At 47.2% G+C, this 16,365-nt stretch overlaps 5 protein-coding genes across 5 annotated transcripts; 3 read left to right on the top strand and 2 right to left on the bottom strand.

The window, feature by feature from the left end:
* Nucleotides 1-48: 48 nt before the first annotated feature.
* On the bottom strand, nucleotides 49-1,107 carry PUMCH_000664 (uncharacterized protein; the record flags this gene model as incomplete). Its single annotated transcript, XM_063019740.1, has 1 exon — nucleotides 49-1,107. One exon carries the CDS (start codon nucleotides 1,105-1,107, stop codon nucleotides 49-51), a length of 1,059 nt encoding a protein of 352 aa, XP_062875810.1.
* Nucleotides 1,108-2,512: 1,405 nt separating this feature from the next.
* PUMCH_000663 (uncharacterized protein) lies at nucleotides 2,513-3,937 on the top strand (the record flags this gene model as incomplete). The annotated part of the gene is made up of 1 exon (XM_063019739.1): nucleotides 2,513-3,937. The coding sequence occupies one exon, from the start codon at nucleotides 2,513-2,515 to the stop codon at nucleotides 3,935-3,937; it is 1,425 nt and encodes a 474-aa protein (XP_062875809.1).
* A 3,214-nt stretch (nucleotides 3,938-7,151) lies between these two features.
* PUMCH_000662 (uncharacterized protein) lies at nucleotides 7,152-9,257 on the top strand (the record flags this gene model as incomplete). Its single annotated transcript, XM_063019738.1, has 1 exon — nucleotides 7,152-9,257. The coding sequence occupies one exon, from the start codon at nucleotides 7,152-7,154 to the stop codon at nucleotides 9,255-9,257; it is 2,106 nt and encodes a 701-aa protein (XP_062875808.1).
* Nucleotides 9,258-9,357: 100 nt separating this feature from the next.
* Nucleotides 9,358-11,940, bottom strand: PUMCH_000661 (uncharacterized protein; the record flags this gene model as incomplete). Its single annotated transcript, XM_063019737.1, has 1 exon — nucleotides 9,358-11,940. The coding sequence occupies one exon, from the start codon at nucleotides 11,938-11,940 to the stop codon at nucleotides 9,358-9,360; it is 2,583 nt and encodes an 860-aa protein (XP_062875807.1).
* Nucleotides 11,941-13,069: 1,129 nt separating this feature from the next.
* Nucleotides 13,070-15,736, top strand: PUMCH_000660 (uncharacterized protein; the record flags this gene model as incomplete). Its single annotated transcript, XM_063019736.1, has 1 exon — nucleotides 13,070-15,736. The coding sequence occupies one exon, from the start codon at nucleotides 13,070-13,072 to the stop codon at nucleotides 15,734-15,736; it is 2,667 nt and encodes an 888-aa protein (XP_062875806.1).
* Nucleotides 15,737-16,365: the final 629 nt, after the last annotated feature.

The raw sequence follows: 16,365 nt of genomic DNA, 5'->3' as shown, positions 1-16,365 counted from the left end.
AATAGATGTATGTGATGATATATGCAAGATGATTTTGGATAGCGTAACTTAATTCAGGCCAGATTTGCCAGTTCTAAGGGCCAGCATTTTGGGTGAAGCTTGAAAAGAGTGACTTGTAGGTCCTGCTCGCAGCTTGAGGTGAACCATAAATGTTTTCGGATCCTCATAGCCACAGCATTGATACTTTAATTTTCCAATGGAGACAAAAGAATTGACAGTTTTCACGACAAATTTGTCCTCAAGTAGAGAGAAGTCGCCCGGGTTGTGGAGGGGCAGCTCACCTTGATACGACTCCAATTCCAGGAACTCATCTAGAATGACCTTTGCCGGCTCAACGATCGATTTCTTCTTTTTCACAATATCAACAGCTTTGTAGGAGAAGAGAGGACCAAGCGCGTCTGCAAGACGACAAATCTGCCTACTCGTCATCGTCGTCCAGTCTATTTCTGAAAGACTTGCCGGAATTTTTGGAGCAAGCGAATAGGTTTCCGGCGATGAAATTACAGACGGATGTACTAGATCGCCGCTATCAAGAACACTCTGTAAGAGATCTGCGCCGACCACCGCTAGCCTATCTCTGAGTTCGGAAAATGGTTCATGAGGGCCGATTTCGATCGCGGACGACTGCCGAAGGATATCGCCATGATCGAATTTTGTAGGATGCAACGTTTGCACCGTGACACCAGTGCTTTTACAATCCTTCATCAAGGCATACTGAATGGGAGAAGAACCACTAAATTTAGGAAGTAGAGACGGATGGACATTGAGACCACCATAGCGGAGCGAGGAGAGAAACGAGCCCGGAATGAGTTTCCCAAAAGAAACCGCCACGGCCACATCGTACTTTCTATCACAGAACTGCGTAATCTGTTGCGCCGAGTCCACACGAAAGAGCGGAAGGCCAGCCTTCTGCGCAAAATCACCAATCGGAACATCAACATACGTCTTTAAGCTCCGTCCAGTCGGTTTAATTGACCGTGTAAACACATCAATCGACGAAATTACAGGAGACTGTTGATGCATCAGCACGAGACGTTTCAATGATACTAAACTGAAGTGGTCTGACCCGAAAAATGCTACGCGAAGGTTCAGAGGCTTCGGGATCATTGTGTAGTGAGTTCTTTTTGTGGTTTTTCAGATTCCGACTTTGAAGAATGATAGAATGATCGGTATTCCACAACCAACAAGAAACTCAGCACCAGAAGCAACTTTTATACCACGACGGTGTCCACCTACTGCCAATTTCCAAACCGCAAACTCAATTTTTGCTCAGTTTATGTGGAAATTATAAGTACATTCCTGGAAAGTCCTGGCTGCGAAATCCGGGGTAGACATAAGAATTGCTGTGAAAGAAAATAGGTGCAGAAATTGGAACAAAAATTATTTCGTTTTATTTGATCTGAAATTTGAAGTGATTTTCTTGGCTGCGATGAGATGGCCTGGCGATTCCGTCTTTTGGGAAGAACAGTTTTTGGGACGAGGGGAAAATGAAAAGAAGGCAAAAAGGAAAACATATCTACGATTGATCAGTGCGATACTTGATAGAATTAAGAGTGAAAGGACTTGTCTTGGTCCAATGGTTATAAGAAATTGATTGGTGAACACCGCTACCATTGATTATACTGAAGACACATTCAATTTAGCTGACAGCGAATTTTAATCTAGAGTAGTTTAATTTCAATTGGCCGCTATTTTATCAAAATTGTGAGATGTGAAAATAAGAACAGCTGGACTGATCTGTTGATCGTCTACCATTTTCCGACTAGAAACAAATCCCAAGTAGGTGCTTCTCAGGTGTAAGCGAACAAAAAACCGGCGCCGACTCAACAAAAAAAAGAAAATTATTCTAATTGTATGATGTCAAAAGGTGACAGATTATGCGGCCCGAAGGATCTGTGAACCCAAATTGACACTGGTTCACACTTCACCATCAAGAACAACCTGCACTGGACTCAGAAACAAAGAGCAGGAATTTTTTTGAAACCGCTGGGTCCATTAATCGATTCACTTTTTCTTTTCAATTTTCGAAAACCTTGGATTTGACCTCATAACACAAACGCAACAATGTCAGCCAAAGATGAAAAAAAACAAAAAAAAAAAAAGAAACCAAAGAACGTAGGGACTTAAATTGAATTTCACCCAAAAATCCAAACTTTTTCCCATTCATAAAATCACATACCAGAATGCCCCTCCCCCTCTGAAACCATATGCCTGTGTGCTTCTCTTCTAGTCAGGTACACAATTTTAGTCACCTACCCTAACAGTACAGAAACACTACCAGGCCATCTCCAAAAGCCGCCACGCAGGACCAAACACAAACCCAGCAATATATAAAGAGCACTTCCGCCGCCCCACTTTCGTTAATTTCTCTGTTCTTTTTTCCTGTTCTTTTGCGCTTGGCCGGTTACACTTCTGCTTCCTATCTAATACAATAACACACAACAGCCGTAGAATCGTCTCTTGCATTAAATTTAACCACACCATATCCATATAAATCCATTGATGCTCTGACATGGTCCTTTCTCGAAAACTAGGGGTGCTTGTTTCATCCACATTGATGGGTCTTATCTGTGGTACCCTCTATGTCTATTCGTCGTATAGTCCACAGTTGGCGCAGCGTTTGGGCTATTCGGCGACGAACGCGTCGGTGGTGGCGCTTGCTGGAAATCTTGCCGTAGCTTTGACGGGCCCGTTTGCGGGCGTGGTGGTCGATAAGAGGGGGTATAGTATCCCGCTATTCATGGGTGCAGCAGGACTCTTGGTGGGCTATTTGGGTCTCCGTGCCCAATACATCGCACTGCACGGAGTCGTGTTTGTGCTGGCAGCCTGCTTGTTTTTGGCTGGCTGCGGCCTGACATGTTTGTTTCTGGTCTGTCTCAAATGCTGCGCGGTGACGTTCCCGCAACAGCGCGGGATGGCCACGGCGCTTCCTTCAGCCATGTATGGTCTCCTGGCCATGTTCTACTCGGTGGTGGCTTCGTCGTACTACGCGGGAGACACACAGGGATTTTTGCTTTTTCTTCCGGTGTCGGTAGCGGTCATCTTCACCGTTTGCGCACCGTTGATCATCATGAGCGAGCCCAGAAGACTTGCTGCTACTCCCCGCGTAGTGCTGGTGTTGCAGCCAATAGAGTTGAAACCAATGGGAAGCCCTGTCGTACCTCCAGGGCGTAATAGTGCCTACGATACCGTAGGACACACTCATGAGCCACAGCTTCTATTGTCCCCTCGGTTTTGGCTTCTTTTCGTTATTACAGGGGCCATGGCATCCATTGGCCAAATGTACATTTACTCAGTAGGCTACATGGTCAAGGCGCTCATCGCATCCCAATACGATGTCGCCGGCGATCTCGAACGCTTTCCGGAAATCGAGCCATTTCTTCAGAATGAGCAGCTGTTCCAGGTAGCCATTCTATCGTTTGCGAACTGTAGCGGAAGACTCATCGCCGGGTTCCTTGGCGACTTTGTGCGCCAGAAGCTCCGCAAACCACGGAGCTGGCTTCTCTTTATTCCTGGAGTTGGATTTACCATTGCCCAATTCATGGCCCACTCTATTTCCGACTATCACAAATTGAAGTACGTCTCCGTTCTCTCCGGTTCCATGTACGGGTTCACCTTTTGTATTCTACCGATCATAGTTGGTGATGTATTTGGCATTGAAGATTTTTCTAGGAACTGGGGACTTTTAGGGTTGGCGCCGTTGATACCCAGTAATCTTTTCACCACCTTGTTTGGTGTCATATACGATTTCAATTCATTCACGACGGAGTTCGGGCTGCATCTATGTTTGTTGGGTAAGCACTGCTACGAGCTGGTGTTCAGAATGAGCCTGGCAGTGGCCATAGTGGCTCTTGTTGTGGTCTTTATATTCAACTTCGCGGACTCGTATCTTTCCAGCAGAACCATTTTCGGCCAAAGACTGCTGGTGCATGCGTGAGTTGGCCATTCTTTCTGCATTATTAGATTCTAATCATTTAATCAACAATTCGACTACAGTTTTGTTCCCGCGGCGCCTCGTGAGCGGATTGTAATTGTCCCATCTTTCTCAGTCCATTTCACGGCGTACAGCTCCTTAAAGTCATTCCATGAGATGCCTCGTGGAATCGTGTCTTTGATGCTTGCCCTGGGATAGGTGAAGTATGAGCTAGACATGCATTCGATCATGTGTTTCATCATTTTTTCGACCCCAAGAGACATGACCGCATAGATCGCGGGGTCATTCTCGTTGTTGTAGATTCGTAGCCAAGTGTAGTAGTCTTGGTTGACCCAAGCGAGGAGCACTTTGTACAAGAGCATATCCTGGGACGGGCTCAAGTTCTCGTGGAACAATCGAAGAGCGCGGCTATTATCGTGATTGCAATGCGAAACATGCAATATCAAGAGCCCGACAATTTCCAGCTTTTCAGATTCAGTGAGTAGGTCAGAGGCAGTATTGAGTAGATACATTATGCTAGCCACATACGTTTGATAGTGGCCCACGGTTGCACCGACACGGATAGAAAATAGAAAAACGCCTTTCGTGAAATTATCCGGTTTATGTTTAAGAAGCGCCTCTCTCAACGTGCGGAGCTTTCTTAACGTTTGAGTAATCTCCGGCGAAATCTGCGCCGACGAAGACTCAATTGCATCTACGGAGGCCGGTTTAAAGGACGAGATGATCTCGTCAAAATACTGCGCCCGAGCCTCTGCGCTTTTCTGGAGCGCAGTGTCTCCTCTGCTAACAAGACCAAAAGTGTTCAGATTATGAGGCTTAGTTTTGAAGCGAGACCATCGCAGCTGGAGTTTATTCGATTGATTATCGTGATCTGCGTGATGTTCCAGAGGCGATTTTGGCGGCATTATAGAATTCCGAGATATTGACGATTAGAATGGATATAGTATGTACTATTCTACAAGTTCTAGAGAGCTAACGTGAGTAGAAGAGATTCTTTTTAAAGAAAGAGGAGTTGGAGGAGAAGGTTACGAACTCGGCCCGGATTGTTAACGATCTGGCAGCAGAAAGTATTCTAGATTCAGAATGGATATATGTGTGGAGCAGATCAGAGAGTGTATGTAGGTTTTGTAAAGGTGAACCGATAACATATTGGAATAAAAGATGGTGAGTTTTTTTTTTTGAATTTATATTAATGGAGTAAATGACTTTTTCCAATTTTGGTTTTATTGATTTGTGGTTTCGTTTTAGATTGATTGATATATTCTACTATTTTTCACTCCTACTGCTCTACTTCCAGTACTACTACTATTACTACCAGTACTACTACTACTACTACCACTATCACTATTACTACTACTACTACTACTATCACTATTACTACTACTATCACTACTAGTACAACTAATCCGACCAATACTATTGCTACTACTTATACCACTACTACCCCGTCAAAGATTACCACTGTTGCTTGACTTCTGCTACAATCAGTTCTATTCTTCTATCGTTACTACAAATCTTAGATTACAACTTAGGACACTACATCAACTAAGGAACCCAGTACCATTGACACTACTCATTCTTCACCCACGTGTATTTGCATACATTTTCACGACAAAGCCTCGTCCACTATTAACATACCACAATTCTAGCTTACAAACCTAGGCTCCACAAACTAAACTAAATCACACCCACTTCCAGCTAATATGGAATCCACAGACACCGCATACAAAATCGACGACATCACGCTGGGCCGCGTGGCGCCAGAAACACTCTACAACGAGATCGACCACCTCAAGACGGAAATCAACCTTCTCCGAAACGGAATGGCGCTGTTTCTCAAGGCGCTTGCCTCGATCGGCGAAAACCAGAGCCAGCACGAGTACTACGCGGCGCTCGCAGACGAAACATCCAACGTTAAACAGGCCATTAAGGAATACTGTGTCAAGTACAATAGGCTCGTGGCCATTATCAACTTGGCACAGATTAAGTTGGGTCAGGATCCAGACCCTGGGCGTAGTCAGGCGTCGCCCAAGCGTAAACGGAGCAGTGTAGCGAAGTAGAGGCGGTGCTAGTTCTTATAGGACGATTAACGCTTCCGATGGTACATGAGGTGACAAGGCCAAGTATATAGAATTTAGAAAGGCCTAGGGCGCATTTGTTGGGGTTTTTTTGGGGTTTTCTTTGGGCGCTTCTTGATTGCTTCTTGATTGCTTCTTGATTGCTGCTTGTTCGCTCTACTCTTTGAAGCTTAGTCTACTGTTCTACTGGATTTGATAGCTTCACAAGGATAAGACTATATGCAACTTGCTCCTGAATAGTCTGACACATCTAGTTCAAAGGGCAACTATTTGTCGTCACATCTAGCCAAAAATGATTGACCCAGCTCTATCACTGTAACAGCTACAGAGGCCAACTTGGTTGTCTTAATTCAGATACCGATCGAGGTTCAGCATTCCAAACAAAATCCCTAGTTGGCATAATGTTTATTGCGAACTTTTTTCATTGTCTACTCGTTGGTCACTTGAAGCCACCAGATTGCATAAATCATACCTTCCGACGTGGACTTCTAGACGTTTTCGATAAAAAATTGATCATTAATGACAATCGGTGCATTTGGAATCGGAAAATTCCAAGAAAACTGAAGAAATTCCAACTGAACATTCTACCGAATTTCTCCTCAATATCCTTTGGGTCCTAATCCACACCATCAGACTATCTAGCAAAAAAACAATCGAAAGGGGAATTAATCAAAATCTCTCTCTTTACTACCATTAATGCTTATGTAAATTTAAACCCCTCCACCTTCTTGTACACCAACCCCACTTATTCCCAAACTCGCCCCGCCATCACTCCACAACCTCTTATCAGAGACACGGCTGTGCACACCGATAAGAAACAACAAGTCCACCTCCAATACAGCAGTAATCATTTTTCACTTCAAAATCGTCTAGTTTTGCTCCCCATTACATTCTCCATTTTTCGGAATTTCTTTTTCGGCCGGGAATCCGTGGGGTTACCCTGAACTGACTCATAGCATGTAGGCTATATATGCGCGATGAAAATTTCCAGATCGGCCATTTTGAGTACCTACCACTGTTCTTTATCCACCTTCCCCAAAATCGAAGTCTAGAACATCAGCACTCTAAAACACAACAGAACCAGTGCTCATAACCCAAAAACTATATAAACCCCCCTCCCTCCCCCCTTATCTCCCACGATGTCCCAATTATTGAAGGACACCTTCCAAAGATGCAAGGACGAAAATAGAAGAGCCCTTGTCAATTTCGTCACCGCCGGCTACCCCACCATCGAGGACACCGTCCCCATCTTGCTCGGTATGCAAGAAGGTGGTGTTGATGTCATTGAGTTGGGTATTCCCTTCTCTGACCCTATGGCCGAAGGTCCCACCATTCAGGTGGCTTCCACCGTTGCTTTGGACAACGGCGTGACTGTTTCCAAGTGTTTGGACCTTGTGAGACAGGCCAGAGCCGCCGGCGTGAGCGTGCCCATCATTTTCATGGGATACTACAACCCACTCTTGAAGTACGGCGAGGAGAGATTGATCGCCGAGTCTGCTGAGGCTGGCGCCAGTGGTTTCATCATCGTCGACTTGCCTCCTGAAGAAGCCATCAAGTTCCGTTCCACTTGCACCAAGTACGGTCTTTCGTACGTTCCGCTCGTGACTCCTGCTACCACCGACGCCCGTTTGGAGGTCTTGTCTAAAATTGCCGACTCGTTCATTTATGTCGTTTCTCGTATGGGTACCACCGGCTCTTTGGCCGAGGTCTCCAGCGGAATCGCCGAGTTGTGTGACCGTGTCCGTAAGTTCTCCGGCGACACGCCTTTGGCTGTAGGTTTTGGTATTTCCAACAGAGACCACTTCTTGACCGTGAGTGAGGCCGCCGATGGTGTCGTCATTGGCTCGAAGGTCATCACCGTTTTGGGTGAATCTCAGCCCGGCACCAGAGGCGAGTGCGCTCGCGATTTCGCCAAGTCCATTTTGGGCGCCGACTACAAGCCCATTGCTCCTCCAGCTTTCGTTGCCCACACCGCTAGCGGCTTGGCTGCCGACTCCAAGGTCACTTTGGAGGAGGAGCGCAAATACAACCCTCGTTTCGGAGACTTTGGTGGCCAGTACGTCCCAGAGGCTTTGCACACCTGTTTGGCCGAGTTGGAGAGAGGCTTTGAGAGCGCTGTTGCTGACCCAGAGTTCTGGAGCGACTTCAGAAGCTTATACTCCTACATTGGAAGACCTTCCAGTTTGCACAAGGCTGAGAGATTGACCGAGCACGCTGGCGGTGCCCAGATCTGGTTGAAGAGAGAAGACTTGAACCACACCGGTTCCCACAAGATCAACAATGCCTTGGCCCAAGTCTTGATTGCTCGCAGATTGGGCAAGAAGAGAATCATTGCCGAGACCGGTGCCGGCCAGCACGGTGTGGCCACTGCCACTGCTTGTGCCAAATTCGGTTTGGAATGTTGTGTCTTCATGGGCGCTGAGGATGTCAAGCGTCAAGCCTTGAACGTTTTCAGAATGCGAATTTTGGGCGCCAAGGTTGTTGCCGTCACAAACGGTACCCAAACTTTGCGTGATGCCACTTCGGAGGCTTTCAGATACTGGGTGTCGCACTTGGAGACCACTCACTACGTCGTTGGTTCCGCCATCGGTCCTCACCCATACCCAACCTTGGTGAGAACCTTCCAGTGTGTCATTGGCTCTGAGGCCAAGGAGCAATTCAAGGAGTTGAACGGCGGCCGTTTGCCTGACGCCGTTGTTGCCTGTGTTGGTGGTGGCTCCAACTCTACCGGTTTGTTCTCTCCTTTCGAGAAGGACTTGTCCGTCAAGATGTTGGGTGTCGAGGCCGGTGGTGATGGCATCGATACCGAGAAGCACTCTGCTACTTTGACCGCTGGTGTGCCTGGTGTTTTCCACGGTGTCAAGACCTACGTTTTGCAAGACTCTGACGGTCAAATCCACGACACCCACTCTGTTTCTGCTGGTTTGGACTACCCAGGTGTCGGACCCGAGCTTGCTTACTGGAAGAGCACTGGCCGTGCTGAGTTCATTGCTGCTACCGACGCACAAGCTCTTGAAGGCTTCAGATTGTTGTCGCAATTGGAAGGTATCATTCCTGCTTTGGAGTCTTCTCATGCCATTCATGGAGCTGTCGAGCTCGCAAAGACGATGTCTGCCGACCAACACATTATCGTAAACGTTTCTGGTAGAGGTGACAAGGATGTCCAATCTGTCGCCAAGATCTTGCCCAAGTTGGGTGACCAAATTGGCTGGGACTTGCGTTTCGAGGAAGACCCTTCCAAGTAAATAGATACATGACTTGCTTAAAGTCGGAATAAACTACACGTACAATTATCGAATGAATTTTAAGATCACAATGTGAACAATATGTAAACAAGAATGTCGTTTATGCAAAGCCGCCCTTCTTTTTCTTCTTCCTTTTAGGTCCTTCTCTGGCAAGTGTCTGAGACTGTGAAGAATTCTGAGAAGACATGGGCTGAGATCCACCAAGGCTTTCCTGTGAAGAATCGAATTGAGACAAAAATAGGATTTCGGAATTCTGGCTTGACTCGCGATTATCGGGAGCTTTATCCTTTTCTACAGAGGGCAGCGAAGAAGATTTGAGCTTGAGCGCTTGGGAATTCTGGGTGAGTGCCTGGTGGAGAAGTCCCTTCTTTGCAGATTTCTGGGATTTCACTGGTAATTGAGAGGATTGGGTGGCCAGCGGTGTTGAAGTCATCTCGGCTTGACTAATACTCATCTGTTCAGGAGACGAATGGACCTGCCATTCGTCGAATATTTCTTTGAGGTCTTCGGAACATCCTCTGAGCTCCTCCTCGATTAGTTGCTCGTGTTGACTTTCAATTTTCATGGTCTGTGCTTTCACTAGACACAGAACGAGGATCACGGCGGCTCGCCACCTCGACTCGGTATTTGAATCCTTCATGACACTTGCTAAATATTCGCAGCTCAAAGAAGTCGGGCTCAATTCAGATTCTGGGACTAGAAGGCCAGTGCTACTGAAATCAAGGCGCCCTCCCTGGTCTTCGCAGTATTCGCTTAACTGTTGTAGCATTGAATCGAACTCTCTGAGATCCGTGACATCCATTGGAATGCGTTCGGCAACAGAGGCAAGTGTATGGTATTGTGGATAATCGAGGTCTTCAAGGTCTATGTCCAAGACGCTTTTCAATTCAGAGCCGAGCTCAAAGGCAAAGTTTTGGACAACATCGATCTGTTCGTTGATCGATTTGTTTTGCGGCAAAGCTTCCTCGCTAGATGGCGCTTCGACTTGTGAGTCAGGGATTACCACCCCTACATTATTACTATCCGACTTTTGTCTTTCGGCTGTATCCGTAGAACGCTGACTTTCCGATTGATCTCTGTCAGTTCTTCCAAAAAAGAGCGAGTATATACGCGCCAATTCTTTTTCGGTGAAGACTTTGGGCCAAGCGGCGGGTTTTGTGGAAGTGGGAGCGGCTGGCGAACTTGCTTCGACTGTGGATACGACCAGACGAAACCCTCTTTTTTCTGACCCGCAGAAACTCACGAAATTGACTCCCGAGTCGGTGGTGATCTCGAAACCATTCGCAAATGGTCCTTCGTTTCCACCACCGATGGTCGACTCTAGAAGAGCAAAATGTGCAATGCCCTCGCCTTGTGAGGTGTAGAGTACGTAAGGATCATAGACACTGCATGGTTTTTCATCAACGAATCCAAATGTGTATGTCACTACGAAAGGAACCTCCTTTGTGTAGACTGATAATGCAAATGTGGTGGCGCCGAGTGGACTGACATTGAATCGTGTTGAGGGATCAGCATCATCGAGAAAATGTTTCCACGAGAGCAACCGTTTCATTGGCTCCCTCTCGGTTGATTGTAGCCAAATGAGTTCCTTAGATGTGAGAAGAAAGATATTCGAACCAACCATGGCCACATCCTGAAAATAAGACCAAGAATGAGTCGAGACCAACTTGGTAGCTGTCGATTCGCCATTAGCTGTTTTTTCCAAGGAGACATAGTAGGCTGCTCTGCGGCGGAACAAAAGCATATAGGTGCTATCAGTGGGCCAAATAATACGAAGCCAGTGGGACCAGTCCAGCGGGTCATAAAGCGTCGGCTCGATTTGACGAGTGTGTTCATACTTCCAGTTTCCTCCAACGCAATCGAAGTCGTAGATTGAGATCTTCCCTGAAATATCGACCATGGCAAAGCGCCAGCTGCTAAAGATAAGATCAGCCCAGCCAGCGCCCTCATTGAGGATCTCGAAAGCGAATTTGAGTTGAACACCTTTTTGGCCCGGATCGTTATTCCATTCTACATATAGAAAACAGCAGCGTGTTTGGCCACGCACGGCAATGAGACGGCTTTCGGAGCAAGTTGCAATCTGAAGAATCGGCCACAGAACTTGGTATGTGGCCAGGAGATCTTCGTTGAGGGTATCTACGATGCATTTTTTCAGGAGGTCGGGGTTTTCGAGATGTAGAAGGTTCTTTTTCTTCGGTATGAGCGGTGTTACCTTCACTGCTCCTTCACTTGTGCCACGCACCAATGCCTTCACATCGACCACATTATTCTTCGCCTTCGGACGCAATTTTTTGCCATTGACCACTACTGGCTCAGCGTAGGCGCCTGTTCCCAACATAATCTCCCCCACTAGCGTGCCAATTGTAGGATCTTGGCCCACCTTCTTTCGGAAAGGTTCAGCTTCCAACGCTAGGCCAACCAACACATCGTCCGAGGCGCCAACCTCACCCAAGGGTCTATGGGCCGCATTGTACACGCTGATATCATCGTTTTCGCATGAAGCGGGCTGTGGCTCCGCCAAAACTCGCGATGAGTTTGCGATGAGGTGAAGTCTGGGGCCATGGTCTCTCAATCTGGGGAAATCGAGCACTTTCAGTGAAGCATTGTCATTCAGCAGGGCGACACCGTTCCCAAAGACACCATATGTCAATTGGGGGCCGATTTTCGGGTCGGCGGGCCACATATTGTGGGAAGTGTAGTTTGATAGATGGAGTAGGAGTGCAGAGAAGACGCTGAAAGAATAACAGTGGGAACGGGTACGGAATGGTTTTTTTTCTGGTTCTTGTTCTTGGAGAAGTTATTTTTCTGAAGTTTTGTTTGTATGCGAATGAAATTCCAATTTGGCAGTTTGTGCATGTGTTTGGGTAGTGGTGTTTTCAATGGTGTTTGGTGTCAATTGTCAAAATGAGCAAAACAGAGAGTGGGCGAAGTCGAACGAAAGCGGGTGTAATAGAAGGAAAATTGGAAAAATTATAGAAAACGTGAAAGGAACATTGGAAGAAAGTCGAAACTGTTCTTGAAAATGGATGTATTCGTGTATCTGAGCACGAGTTCGCCAAGGACTCGAACGGAGCCAGGCAAGAGACCTAGAAAAAGAATGAACACTAGTTAGTGAGATGAATATGTCCAATGATTCATAGAAAATAAACATTTCCATACTTTGTATAAGTTGAATGTAGTCAGCCAGAGTACATGTACAGCAGCGAGTTCGGATCCACCGTGTCTCCCAATTAATTAAATGAACTAAACCTTATTCTTGTAGTTTGGGCGATTTGGAACCGAAACTTATTTTCAATCTCTTCCTATTCCCAAGTCCACATACGGTACCTATAAGTGAAGTCCCCGGGCTCCCAGGATTCCTGAAAAAAGCGAAGACGCAAAAGTTCAACAAACAAATCACTCTCCAAAATTCCAATCTTGCACCGTTTTCACCTCAAATATCTACTCAAGTACCTACTCTCCGAAACCTCCGCCAAAGCTCTATATTGGCTGCAAATTGTAGCCAGTATACACTACGCTCACCCCCATACCTACCACCAATAACAACACCAACAACAACCCAGCAAGAAACAAAAACAATAACAAAACAAAAACAGAAATAATAAAATACCGAACAGAATAACAATGAAAACTTTCAAAAAGAACAAAAGTGCCAAATCTCCCTCACAATATAATAAATCACCGTCTTAACACATCCCTCCTACCAAATCTCCAAAACGCGCCTCCTGCACACAGCCACGCACAACCACGCTAACACGTAACTTCTTTCCACTCCACCAACCCCCAAATCCTCCTCCCCAACTCCTCCGCCAATGGCCAAAAAGACAAAGCCGGGCGTCTCTCCCGCCAAAGACAAGCCCCACTTTTTCGACTCGGACGTCGTGGCCGAACCGGTCTTCGAAACGGGCCCCCAGAACAGACCCTACCTCGTAACCGCCGTTCCGCCAAAAGTCACTGCGGCCCGCAGATTGGGCAAAGGCGATTGGCCGTTGTTGTTTTTGTTGGCGCTCGGATGTATGTACTTGCGGATGAGCGACTTGGCGCACCCCAACTCGGTCGTATTTGACGAGGTCCACTTTGGAAAGTTCGCTAAGAAGTACGTGGTGGGCACCTTTTTCATGGACGTGCATCCGCCGCTCGCCAAGATGCTCTTTGCGGCTGTGTCGAGCCTCGGCGGTTTCACGGGCAACTTCGATTTCGAGAACATTGGCGACGTGTATCCCGCGGACGTGCCCTATGTGTTGATGCGGTTGTTCCCCGCGGTGTTGGGCTCCTTGACCGTGCTTTTGTGCTACTTGACGTTGCGTCTGTCGGGCATCCGCCCCACCATTGCGTTCCTCACCTCCGCGTGTCTTTTGGTGGAGAACTCGTTTGTAACTATCAGTAGATATATATTGTTGGATGCGCCCTTGATCTTCTTCATTGCCGCCGCCGTGTACGCGTTCAAGAAGTTCGAGGCCCAGCAGGAGTTCTCCGTAGACTGGTTCCGCTCGCTTCTCTCGTGTGCCATCTCCTTGGGGTTGGCCTTGTCCTCGAAATGGGTCGGTCTTTTCACCGTGGCCTGGGTCGGCGCGTTGTGTTTGCTCCACATGTGGTTGCAGATCGGTAACTTGAAGGCCAAGGCCAGCAACATCGTCAAGAACGCTTTTTTCAGAGCCTCTTTCCTCTTGGTGGTCCCTGCTGTGTTGTACATGGTCATGTTCTACATCCACTTCCTTCTCCTCTCTCAAGACACCCCAGACTCCAGTTTCTTCTCCAGCGCTTTCAAGGCTGGCTTGGAGGGCTCGCCTATCCCTACTGACACCGAGGCTCCTATCGGTTACGGCTCCATCATCTCTATTCGTCACATGCAAACTAGAGGCGGCTACTTGCACTCTCACGAGCACTTCTACCCTGAGGGCTCCAAGCAGCAACAAATCACCTTGTACCCTCACTTGGACGCTAACAACGATTGGATTGTTGAGCCATACAACTTCTCGATCCCTGACCACTTCGTTCCAATTACCCACGACACCAAGATCAGATTGAGACACGTAGGCACCGACAGAAGATTGCACTCCCACGACGAGAAGGCTCCTGTCTCTGACCGTGACTGGCAAAAGGAAGTGACCTGTTACGGACACGAAGGTTTCGAGGGTGACGCCAACGACGATTGGATCGTCGAGGTTGTCAAACACAAAACCCCTAAACATGCCCAAGAGGAGGTCAGAGCCATCGAGACCGTTTTCAGATTGAGACACGCCATGAGCGGTCTCTACTTGTTCTCCAGTGAGGTCAAGTTGCCTGAGTGGGGTTTTGAACAACAAGAAGTCACTGCTGCCTCTCAAGGTACTAGATCGTACACCCACTGGTACATCGAGAGCAGCCGTAACTCCATGTACAACGGTACTGAACGCGTCAGCTACCCTAAGCTCACCTTCTTCCAGAAATTCTTGGAGTCTCACAAGGTCATGTGGGAGGTCAACCAAGGCTTGACTTCTCACCACAACTGGCAATCGCTGCCTTACGAATGGCCTCTTTTGATGCGCGGTATTAACTACTGGCACAAACACCACACTCAGATTTACTTCCTTGGTAACCCTGTGGTTTGGTGGACCGCCACTGCTGCTTTGTTGGGATTCATGGTTCACATTGCCATCAGCTTGCTCAAATGGCAATCCGGCCGCGAGATCCGCACCACAAAAGGTGCTTTCAACTTCAACTACCAGATGTTCTCCTACTTCCTCGGTTGGGCTGCCCACTACTTCCCATTCTTCATCATGGGCCGTCAATTGTTCTTGCACCACTACTTGCCATCGCAGTATTTCGCTATCTTGGGTCTTGGCCACGTTTTCGAACTTTTGGTGGGCAGCTGTGCCAGATTCAGAAGACAAGCGTTTGTTGCTGTTGCCGCCTTCACGGCGTTGTCGTGTTTTGCCTACAGCTACTATGCCCCATTGGTTGCTGGAACTCAATGGACAAAGTCGCAATGTCTTACTAGCAAGTTGGTCAACGGTTGGGACTACGACTGCAACAACTTCTTTGACAAGCTCCTGGAGTACGAGTTCTACGAGCCTTCGGACTTCAGCTCTGCTGAGGCTGCCTCCGCTGCAGACACCAGCGTCATTGTTGAGGCTGCTTCTTCGGTACAACCGGTTGATCTCAAACCACAAAAGGATGCTCCACACAGCCAAGACGAGGTTTTGGAAAGCCCACCTCCAGCCGAGACTCACGCCGGCCAATTTGACGTCGATGAGAACGGAAATGTAGTCGTTCCAGAGGTGATTCCTCTGGGCGAGATGTACGACGAGGCCACCGGCTCCTCTGAAGAACCTGCTGTTGACGGTGCTGACGCCGACGCTGCCGCCGCTTCTGCTGAGGTTCCACAGGGCCAAGAGGTTGTCGTTGAGGATGTCTTGGTGGATGACATTGTTGTTGAGGATTTCGTGGTGAAGGATGCACCAGAGTCTTCTATCGATTTGAGAATCGAACAATCGTAAGCGTTTTAAAATAAAAGATATTTGATGTGTATACTGTAGAAACAAAAGTCCATACTAATTGATCTTGTTTCTGGAAAGATTTTAAAGCACTGCTTCAGATCTCGAATTAATAAGACAATGGAACGACTTCCCATCGAATTACAACAAATTTTCGATCCTTATAAAATTAAAAAGCCCAAAATAATTACACTCTTCGTTTATTTTCCATTTTCCGAAATTTCGGTTCATGCTCTAACATGCCCAACACACAACAATTTACCCCATATTATCGCTCACTAGAACCACTAGTTCTTCTATAGTTCGCCACTGCGCAGCCACGAGGCACTTTCTTTACACAAAAACGTTACCGCCGTGTTCCCCACTGAAAACCGGACCTGCTCGTTTTTGAAGCGGCTGAATTGGACCTGTTTTGGCCTGTTTGTTTCGGCGTTTACATCTTTCGAAATATCGCCTGATTTCCGTTCATATCGGGAGTTCTGTGACAGAAAACTGTGAGATACTTTTCGTTTCTTTTGGTAAATTTACTTTGAGCGCTTTTCTCCGGTTCAAACCTCTTTATTCGTCGTTCTGTTCGGATTTCTAATCCCACAAACATACACATCCACATACCCGGCTGATAGTTAAACTTA

The sequence above is a fragment of the Australozyma saopauloensis genome, chromosome 1, assembly GCF_035610405.1.
Source record: "Australozyma saopauloensis chromosome 1, complete sequence".
Taxonomy (NCBI): Eukaryota; Fungi; Ascomycota; class Pichiomycetes; order Serinales; family Metschnikowiaceae; genus Australozyma; species Australozyma saopauloensis.
The sequence above is the reverse complement of the archived record's forward strand: the minus strand, read 5'-3'. Positions and strand labels throughout refer to the sequence as shown.